This window comes from Taeniopygia guttata, chromosome 2, assembly GCF_048771995.1.
Source record: "Taeniopygia guttata chromosome 2, bTaeGut7.mat, whole genome shotgun sequence".
Taxonomy (NCBI): Eukaryota; Metazoa; Chordata; class Aves; order Passeriformes; family Estrildidae; genus Taeniopygia; species Taeniopygia guttata.
Genome location: NC_133026.1, coordinates 13,590,277 through 13,601,788, shown reverse-complemented (window position 1 = coordinate 13,601,788; position 11,512 = coordinate 13,590,277). Strand labels below are relative to the sequence as shown.

The window sequence follows — 11,512 nt, the reverse complement described above, 5'->3', positions numbered from 1 at the left end:
CTCAGTCTCAGCAGGGCCGAACAGCTCAGCACTGCAGCCTGAGCAGGCTCCAGAACCCAATGTCCCCTAAGGGGCTCTGTCTGGAGGGTGTTTTCAGAACACACAATAAGATTAGGCGCCCCATGAAGTGCACTGATGGCAGATACTTCCTTTTAAAATAGAGCCAAAGGAAGCCAGCAACCTTCTCACCTATCCCTTCTATTTAATAGCCTGGGGGTGAGAGCACACACCCAGGAATGAGACCCAGGCTCAGTCCCCTGCACTGAGCCCAAGGAAATCCAAAGCAGCCTCTTGGGGCACCTTGCTAAGGTTCACCTGGGAGCGAGGCCTCTCCAACCCTGCTACTGAAGCTGCCAAACATAAGGGAATTCAGAACCCCACCAGGGCAGACTGAAAACACACTTTAATGTCCTGGCTACCTGGGGCAAATTTTGGCTTCCGCTCCCAGACGAGTCCTCACATTTCTTCAGATCCACAGCACCACCTACCATGGTGATAAATCTATGAATAAAAGTATTCAATAATATAAAAGGTTAAAATATCTAAATCTTCTTACTATCAGTTAGCCTAAAAATCCTTTCTTAAAATTTGTTTCTGCTACAAAAAATAGGAAAAAAATCACAAACCCATAAAGGCTTTGGGGGAAAAAAAAACTAACAGCTTTCAGACAGAAAATCTCAAAACAAATAAGAAGGTATTAAGTGGTGCACAACCAGCCTTCAAATAACAGGATTTATTATATCCATTTTCTCCTGTCACACCTCCCCCTTCCCCAGTTAGCTGCAGCCTGTTTCAAATGGTAAGAGAAGTATAGATTTCTGGCTCCATTCCCAATCCATTTCTCTGCTTCAGGGCTTCTCCCATTCTCTCCTGCTCACTTGGAACTCACATAACAGCATTGCTAAACCATTTCAGAAGGTTGGGAAAGAAAGTTCGGTATCTGCACCTGTAACTCTCATTGCTTTCACTATTTCCAGCTTCTTCCTTAAACCAAGTTTAGATTCCCCGTTTAACTCTCATGTGACATCCTCAGATGAGGAGCCCTTTATTTTCAATAAGGCTTCAGAAACTCACACCATCAGATAATCCACACAAAACTCAAAGAAAGAAGGTTTGGGGTTGAGGAAGCAGCTAACAGGAACACAAAGAATGAGGATATTAAGAGGGGGTAAATTATGGGGAATCAGACATGAAGCTTCTAATTGGTTACTACTTGTGCATAAAAACAATCCAGCTGGTGAATTGCAGGTTAAGGATTTCTTCTGAGACCAAATTATGCACCACACATCAGAACACAAAACATATTCCTGCACTGTTATCTCTGCATCTGCCTCCATTCCATACACCCTTAAACCCCAAAACTGTGTCTTTCCCCACCTTTCTAGGGCCCTTCTACTCTAACTGATTTGTCTGCAAACAGCTCCACGCCTATCTTGTTTCTTAGCCCTCCTCTCTCTGGTCTTGGCAAGAGGATGATCAACAATTTTCAAAAGCTGCAGTACTCCCCCAACCTCCTCTTCCTACAACAACAAAAGGTTACCTCTACCCAGGATTCCAGTGGAAAAGCCAAGTACGTTTTTCTGCAATATGTGTTGTCCTTGTATGGAGAAGGCACTTAATTGAGATGCAAAGCACCTTCCCCTTTTCCCCCTCCCCCCCAAATTTGCTAAAAGATTGCAGCTGTCTCAGCAGAAATGCATGACAGTGAGTCCTAATATTCATTAGGAACATTGAAATCACAGAATATCCTGAGCTGGAAGGGCCCACGAGGATCATTGAAGTTCAGGACAGTCCAACACCAACCCCGTTACCCAAAATCTTAAGAGCATGGCAGCAGCAGGAATTTGTCTTTCCAGCTTCTAAGCGTGAGCACACAAGTTTCACTCTGTTCGTGTCCTGAGCCCTCCAAGATCTCCTTGCTGGGTCCCGGACAGCTCAGCCTGCTGCAGCAGCTGCCAAATTCTGGGTCCATAATAGAGAGCGTTCCCTCTCCTGGAACACAGAGAGGAGAGGCGGCTGCTGCCGCTGGGAGCCGCGGGAGCGAGCGAGGCTCCCTCTGCCCAGCTCAGACTCCTCTGCCGGCAGGAGGCTGCAGCGGGGCCGCGGCTCCACCAGCAGGCTCGGGCACCCCGAACGCCTCAATCTGATCAGGGAGAAGCAATACAATTCCATTTCTGCATATTTGTCTTCCCAATATTCGACCTTTTCAGCAGAATGCATGGCCACCTTGTCCCCCACCCTGGTCACTAGGGTTGGAAAATCCTTAAACCTGCAGAGACTCTGCTGTAACACTTCGAGGAAAGCACCCACATTTCCCGCAGCCACAATGAATTCTGCTGCCCGGAGCCAGCAGAAGAATCACGTTGCAGTAGTGGCTTCAGGGAAGATGAGAACTGCTCAAAGCAGGTTTGATAGCTTTCTGTCACCTTCCCCAAATTTTCGCAATCAGCCAACCTCCCTGTTGAGTAAAGAACAATCTCATTGTGCAAAACCAGAACACTGGAAGGGTATTTCCCCTCATGCTGCAACATAAGCTAGAAATATTGATTTTAGAGCAGTTGTCACCAAATGTAACTGCTCTAAAATTTCTGAAAGCCTTTGTAGCCTCCAGCAGAGTCTGAATACAGAGATGTTCTGTCACAGTTGCTTCCTCTATTACTGCAGGTGATAGCTTGAAAAGGAGTTTGCATTTATGTTGCCCATACTTTAACCAGCATGCAGCTAAGTGGAAGTTTTCACAACCATTTTATACACTCAAAAATGAACACTATATCCCACAAAGGATTTTTAAACAACAAAAAGTTAATTCAAAATACTACTCTAGCACACAAAGCACTAAATGCTGGTTTTCAGTGCTCTGTAGGAGTGCTGTTAAAACTTTAGTCTCTATGGACAGGGTTTAATGGGCTTTTTAGTTTCATAATTAAAAAACCAGACACAGCCATAGCAAACTCCTGAAGAAAACCTGGTTTAAGTATCCAAGGGCTCATGTAAGTACAACAGTAATAAAGTCACATTCTAATGAAGGTAAAAGCAAATCACTTGCTACTGAAGCAGAGAGAGGAGTAGAAAATTGTGACATACCTTTATAGGCACAGATTTTAAAGAAGTGCTAAGGTGCTATGTACAGGTGTCATATACAAAAAGTACTATATACAATTGTCATGTGCAAAATGTACTATGTAGGCACCAGGGCCTAGAAGGTATGGCACAAAAGGAGCTGGATGTGGATACATCCACACCTTGAGCAGGTGGATGTAGCAAGACCAGCCCCTGTAAAGAGAAACAACTTTCCCATGTCTGGAGCTCAGGCAGCCAACCACTGCTGCAGAGGTGCAACAGCACAATGGCCATTTCAGACAGCGTGGAAGAGAATTATGGAGGATGCAAAACCCAGAGTGCACACTGACAGGAAATGTGGATTAAAAATTCTACAAAAACCTCTTTCAAAACAAACTTCTTGAAGATCTTTTCAAAAGCCTGTATTTTATTTTACAAAAAGATTTATAAACCAAAAACCAACAAAAAAAGAAGGCAAAAAAGTCAAAGGCAAATCCAAGCATAAACCAGCTATTTTACCTGTCATAGTTTCATCTTTGTCACTGTAAATGAGCCACCTCAGTTAATACATGATTAAGAAGTTTATCCCATGCTTCCTGGCATTTTTATGCACAGTTTCTGATCTTTGTCCCTATATTAAAATGAAGTCCATGCAGATCACAGGCTCCTTTGCCACCTGCAAATCCCCAGGGCTGCATCCCAGCCAGCCCTGCACCTTCCCCCGCTGCCCAAAGAGTGAGGGTGCTTCTGCTCTCCATGGGCTCTGCTGGCAAAGCCAGGCTTGTCCCGACACGCGGCCCTTACGCGCACGGGAACTGCACCAGGAAGGGAAGGAGCAGATATTCCAGCTCTGCCTGTCAAGTCTGTATTTCAAAGGTTGTGCCTGGGTGTGGGAAAGAATAAAGAGGGTCTGCCAGTCCACATGCAAAGCTCCACGCTCTGCTGCACCAAGTGCCAGGCTCAGGGCCGGAGCACGTCCCCACCTGTCCCTCCCCACTGCAGCAATACCAGGTGTGCCCACTGCACAAGCTCCGCTTCTTCCCCATCCGATCTGCCAACCTATACATGTCCTTTAAAAGACAGATTTTTAAAAACTGAATACCCAGTGCTCTGAAAGACAGAGAGCATCCAAAACAGGCAAGGCTACTGCCTTGAGGAAAGAGGGCTGAGGAGCAGCTAGTGGAGTTTCTCAATTACATCACTCAAAAATAACAGAATGGTTTTGGTTGGAAATTACCTTAAAGATCACCTAGTTCTGGTCCCACTGCTATGGACAGGGACACCTTCCACTACACCAGGCTGCTCAGAGCCCCATCCAGACTGTCCTTGAACTCTTCCAGGATGGATGAGAGGTATTAATTTGTGGGGGTCTTCTCCATGGATAGGTCTTTTAATGCTAGAGCCTGTTTTCATGCAGATGGACAATTTCCTTAGCCCAAAATCAGACTACTGCTGTTCCCAAGAGGAATGTTTCATCTTCCCAAATCTATTTCACCAGCTGCAACGGGCACATCTCTGATTCACAGCCATGACTCAGATTTTAAGCAGGGAATGTTTTGTGGGTGTACATCTATTCTCTTCAATTTGTGGCTACAGGAAGGCTTAGATACACCATTACCAGCACACTAAAACATGTGCCAGCAGACAACCACTTGGAGGAAGGGAGAATTTCACTTGGAAGCACTCAGACAAGGCTACAGATGAGGTTCACATGACTCCTTTCCATGGTTTCAGATGGCAGTCAGGTAGAACATACGGGCAAACCCATAAACATCATTTTGAAAGCCCAATTTCCAAGTCTTTTTGAGTTGCCAGATGGTGAGATGACCTCTAAACTTAAATGCTCAAATATTCATTACTGCTATCTAGATTACTAGCTATCACTTAAGTCTGTTATGAACATCAACCAGCACAGAGGATGCAGATTGCGTACAGAATTCTGGCCACTGCTACTTTCCTAGTGCACTGAGAAGCAGATGGTTCTTCAGTTACCAACCCACTGATGGGAACCCATACCCCCAGCCTCAGCTCCCACAGGAATATATTAATGACTAAATTACAGGTCCTTTGTCTAAATTACTGTTTTCTAGTCCTTCAAATACTGCAATGAAAAATACACAAAAAGCCATGGGAAGCAGGTAAGAGCTCATCCTTTTTGATTTACCTTCAAGCCAGTTTAATTTTGTACATATGCAAGAGAAGTGACAGGCCTTGCTTGCCTTATTGATTAAGACTGGGGCACTCTTCTGATCAAGGAAAGAATGAGAGCAGACTCAAAAAGGCCAAGTCTCCTATTTCTTGAATGCTCACTAGCATAACTGCTTGTGCCTCTCTTTAAAAGAGAACAAACCCTGAACAGAGCATGTGATGTGCTGGATTCTGTGCACTACATCAACTTCCAAAGCATAAGGATCAGAAGATTGTTCATACCCTTCCACTGACAGCCTCCTCTTGATCAGCTCTAGGCAGCACCTCACTCCATGTGTCTTCCCACTCTGAAGGAGCCAAATGCCTGGCATTTCTTAAAATAAACATCATAAAACATCCTGACCTGGCTTCAAATATACAGATGAGTACAGAGTATCATGAGTTTCAGACTTTTTTTTTATTCTCTCAAACTCAGCTTTTGATGATCACAAATTCTATTACGCTGGTGACTGGCAAGAAGAAATGAAAATGGACCCATGAGTAGAGTTTTTAAGAAAACTGACCAAGTACATCTTATGAAACTTAACTGAAACAGTTCAATAAAATGTGAAATAATACCAGAGGAGTACTGTACTTTTAATCATATACACCTAATAGGTTATAGATTATATAACCAACCTTAAAAGACAGGCAACAGCAATCTGGCAAGTTTCAAGACTGCCCTCAAATCACTCCTCTTTACTAACTGTCGACAGCAACAGTGCTACTGTTCTCAGCTGCTGGAAAAAGCCAGTTTGACACACATCAGAACCACCAGCTTCCACCAAAGGTGGTAATTACAGTGTTTGCCATTCAGTGATTATGTTAAGAACAAGGCCTCTTTCACATGAGAACATGCCAAACAATCTCCTTACGTATCCACTGCTCCTGTAAACACCAATATATCAAATGTTTGGTTGGATAAGAGTCAGACTGAAAGAATTGATGCCTTGGCTGTATGGATGGACATTGGCAAGTATTTTGTCCTACATCACTTTCTGTAGTCCTAAAATACATAATTTTCTGTTCATGCTATACAGCTGCGTAAAAGATTTGGACAGCAAATTTTATAGAATACCAGTGTGTAATTTTATTTACCTCAGTGGAAGAATGGAAGAAAGGACACACAAAGCTAGTATAGCCCTTCTCTTTAAAATATCTGAGCTTTCCAGCTAGTCCAGAAGCTCTAGAAAAGGGTTCACATACACCAAGTTTGCCAGAGGTTCAAGTGTACTTTGTACCTGATACTCTAACAAACTATTAATGCATGCACCCAGCACTGCACCCCAGCTGAGGAGGAAGAACTTATGATGGTGTTAATGCCAGCTGCTTGCTACTCCAGCCAAAACAACCAAATAAGTGAGTATTTCAGTTTTGCTTAGCTTAAATCACTGCTCAGCTTTCAGTCACAGAGATCCTAACGAGTGTAGACATGAATGCTGGAAGTAAGTCCCTAAATTACTTGAACCATTTTAGAAGTGACCAACAATACCTTAAGGCTTGCCCTGTATTACTGATGCTTAATCCTTCACTTCCCAGATGCATTTACAAGGCTGGGCTCACTGGGGAGACTAAGGGAGCTTTGATGTCTTTGTGCTGTACTCCTGAGACAGCTGGTGGGAGCAGCACCAACATGACTGCCAGATGCCAACCAGCCAGTCTCTCATCTACCTCTCTGCTTTTGCTGCCTGTTATGTTCTTCCTTATTGATGCAATTGTGAATTCCACAGAATGGAGATAAGAACAAATGCACATCCAAGCACCTATAAATATATGGATATGTTTGGTTACTTTTAGCATCATATTTATTCACTCCCCTTGTTGGAAAATCCCAGTTCTACACAGATGGGGCAACTGAGAGGCATTCTGAAAGATTTTATTCTGTTATCAGTCTCATAGAAGGGTAAGACATGAGATGTAAAATTCAATGCAATTCTATTAGAAGGCAACTTATTTCCTGGTTACAATACCTTATGTTTTTTCAGCCTATTAGCTTTTGCACACAATGCTGCTAATACTTCTAACACCAATCACGTATCATTTTACCTCATGCTGTCTTGCTACAATGCATCTTTCACTGTTCTAATTCCCCAAAAATAGCCGGTCTTTCTGCAAAACCATAGTTCGAAACTTGTTTCTAGTTCTTGTTTCATTGTTGTCTCTCTCAACAATGTAATTTCTATTCCATAGCCTTTCTAAGTTAGCACACCTTATGTCAGAGTTTACATACAGATGTACAAGACTGTGTGAGTTTTCAGTCAGGTTTTAAGAATCCTTTACAAATCTATTTCTCACATCCCTCCTCTTTAAAACCACACACATGTGTTTATCAAAGTCTTGCACTGTTTTAAGCTTATTATACTCACTTTTTTAACCCTTCCTCTTCCCTGACAAAACTGAAAAATGCCGTTTTCTTACCAGCTCAGAAGCGCAGTACAACTTACTATAAACAAGTAAAGACAAAATCAGGTTTGTAATAGGAGAAAATAATCAGTGTAATAACAATTGTTTCTGGAGAGTATGTTTTCATATATCGTGATAACTTAGATTAATTAACTCTAAGTATTTACCATATTTGTAAAGCATGGACAGTCCTAAAATATCTGTCCTAGGGTACAAAGAATTTATATTTATTATTAGAATTTGCTCAATATCAATACTATGTTGCAGTAGTTGTTTTTAAAATTAACTTTTCTAAGGATAAGGAATGTATAAGCATAATTGAAATATATCAGTTTATAAAATTTATTTCTCCGCTGACCAATTTCTGTACTCTGTTTATTTGGAAAGATGATGTACTCATTGAAAGTAATGATACTCACTGCTTTGCAAACAGTTCATGTTATGGTGATTAAACATCTTTCTTAGCTCTGGCTGCCTTGTGTGAATGAACACACTAAAATGCAGGTACACTTTTCTTTCCTAGAACTAGACAAGAAACACCTTTTCAGTTAGTGTAAGAATGATCAGCAGTACTCAATACCAGAGGTAAAATGCATTTGATATTAGGCATGTATGGGATGTATGAAACCATTATGCTTCCACTCAGCTGTATGGTTTCCTATACACTAGCAAGTCATACATGTCAATAGGCATACAACAAATAAACAAAAAAACCCAGTACAGTTATACCAGTTTCTTCCAGTAAAAAATTAAAACTGTATGACATTTTTGGCTATTTTTCTTACAATTTGCCCCCCCGTTAATACCCATTAGCACTTTATATTTTGAACCTACACTTGTTGGTTGCCAGGCTGAAGCTCCACACTATAAACTGCATCTCTGTGTGCCAGCAATGATTTCAGTGACATAACCCAGCTACAGGGTCTGAATTTGCACTACTTTTTTTCCTGAGGGAGAAGGTGTGATTTATAAAGTAAAATTCAATATGTTTCCCAGCTATAATAACATTTCCTAAGAGGCACTGAAAAGACTAAGTTTGTGTGTAATTATGAAAGACATCATCTGGGGATGCCAACTGCTCTGAAAGAGATGAATGTTTTTAACTCACTCAACATGTCTCGACTCAGCGGCATGCTTACCTAAAACCCAAAACGATGGTTTAGGTATGCAAAAATTGACAGATAAGGTAATGTTAAAACCTTGCACGTTTGGGCTAGAGCAGTGAAGTTCTTGTGTTGCCTATGAAATGATTCTGAAAATAAATTGGTCAAGCCTTCTTCAAACTCAGCCTTAAAATTTTGCTACTGGAATCTATATTTAAATAAAGCTTTTATTAACCCTTTTATGAACAAGTTTAAAATCTGTTGACTCAGATACAAGTTACAAGATAAACCACATTTGTTTCCAGAAACTTTGGTGTCAGTGTTAGTTTGTTTTCTGCAGAAAGAATGTGCTAATTCAGCATTCAGGAAATATTTTTTCCTTTTCTTTTTTTTTTTTTTTTTTTTTTGGTGTTATGTAATAGAGTATTTTCCCTAGTTTTTGTCTGTATATGTAATTAAATTTTTTTTTTCATAAAGCACAGAAATGTTCCACACTGAAATAGATTAGAAGTCATTCCAGTCAAAATCTAAGCTGATGCGTCTCATGTTTACTACAGCTGGTGACAGTATAAGCACCTCTGCTGTCCCCCATCACATAGAGACAACTCTAAACTAACACTTTAGACAATGATCTACAGCACCATATTACAATTAGTTAAAAAAACCTCACTTCTTAAAGACATAAATCCACATAAAAAATTTAGATCTTAGCATAGTGGGATAAAACACCATAAATATGGAAGGAATGTTTATTGCACTTTATTGTTTATTGCCCTTTATTCATCCTTAGCAAAATCCACATCAGAAAAAAATAGCACCACTTCTTGATGCATTTCCTAGTTAACCACAGAAAGTTTCCTATACCCTCTAGATAGTATATGAATGCAATACCATTTAAGAAATAAGAGACAGCAACAATCTGAGAGCTGGAGAGAAGCCTTTCATACAGTGAAGTACTAGAAAAAGAAAAATAGAGTAAAAAGAACCAGAAAAAAAGAGTAAAAAGCTCCCTCCAAAGGTTTACTTTTCTTTAAAATTAGTTCTTGATGTGTGGATTTTTAGTAGGTGATACTACACAATCTAAAAAAATACTGCAAATACTATATATCTACATATGTATTTTTATATGCACACAAATAAATCTGGCAAAAATAGAACATTTAAACTTAATATTTATCCTGTCAATCATAATTGCAGGCATAGTCATGAGGAAACTCTTCTGCAGCAGGCATTCAATGTGTTCAAACTCTCAATGCTCTTAAATTCCATTCACTTCCAGTGGTAGAGTTGGTACCTTTTAAAATTATAGTTTGCTTGTTTAAGAGTGAATAGTCACCATGCCAACCCTGATGAACAACACAGGACATGAAATAGCCTGTGGATTTCTTGTCTCACCCTAACAGCTGGAAATCTAATTGGGGCAGAGGAAAACAAAACATGATAAAAACAACCTTAGGAGTCAGGAGGGAAAACAAGAAAGAAGCAGTATGAGTTTATGTGGAAACAAACATAGACACCCATCTACATACTGTCTCTATACAATACATTAGAGAAAAAACATTTTTCAGTTACCAGCCTGCTATATGCTTTCCCATTAAGAAGGTGGTTTCACAAGCCACTGAACTCTATCTTTGATGTTCATGATAACTATTCCTAAGTGTTTGTGAACTACACCATTTAAATCCCCTCAAACAGTTTATTTTCTCTTGTAACGTATTCCTGCAGTGTGGGATTAACAGACAGAGCAGAGGCCTTCAGGCACCGAGAATGTAAATTAGCCTAATCTCAAGAAAACAAGATGTGCACTTAATCATAAATATTTTTTATAATCACATCAAACATGACATACCTGGTATTCAGTTTTATATAAATTAGTTGTTATGTCAGACCTACTTCTGAGGTTATCCAAAACCCAAACACATAACATTATTTCTACTCTTCAGGCCTGAATAATATTTACAGACATTAATGCTATATCCAGCTGTACAATCATTCGAGACACATTATATAACTTTATTTTTTTATTTGACAAGCAGCAGTATCATGTTCGTCATTTTTTTTTTACATTTTAATGTAGATACAATTATTAGGTTATCTGTCATATTACAATATTTAGGTTTTTTGTGTGATTTTTTTTTACTTTGTCTTAAGATACATTAAAAAACATCAACTGCAAACGTGAAAGGGGAGGGGGGAAAAAAAAAGCATGGTACCCAACCAATTCTCCACATTTCAGCAATACTTCACTCATTCTTTTAGTAAAGTTTTAAGAAATGTCATAATGACATGAGCTTGAAATATCTATAGGCATTTTCATTGACGCTCATGACATGGCACTGGTGATGTTGTAAACAGCAGAAAAACAGGGGCTGCCAAGTGACCAATTATGGAGGCACAGGCCTGCCTCTTCCCACAGGAACACACCAAACAGTGACAGCAATGATCTCCTTACAATCATACCTGCAGGATAGCAACATCATGCTACATAACTGTATTCGTCTGCAGAGGCCTGGCTTCGCTCTATGTACTGTTTGTCTATCAGGACTTCAATACACTTCTTAATCATGCTGATACTTGGGTTAAACCTAGCTCTTGATTGGCTAATTACCTGCAAAAGAAAAACACAGTTTTTGTGTTATTTTTATTTTTCACAGTTATAAATGTCACCTAACTATCTGCTACAGGCCTTAAGAAAATTCAGTATATTTTTCTTTTAAAGATGGGATTAAATAACCCTGGAATAGTTAATTTATAACAAA

General features: G+C 40.1%; 1 protein-coding gene across 2 annotated transcripts in view; it reads right to left on the bottom strand.

The window, feature by feature from the left end:
* Positions 1-10,745: 10,745 nt before the first annotated feature.
* Positions 10,746-11,512, bottom strand: part of CUL2 (cullin 2) — a 41,457-nt gene continuing 40,690 nt past the window's right edge. For both annotated transcript variants that reach the window (XM_030264339.4, XM_030264338.4), the window contains exon 21: positions 10,746-11,361. In XM_030264339.4, coding sequence (XP_030120199.1) covers positions 11,230-11,361 — 132 coding nt within the window. In that variant the 3' untranslated portion in view covers positions 10,746-11,229. The remainder of the gene's footprint in view (positions 11,362-11,512) is intronic.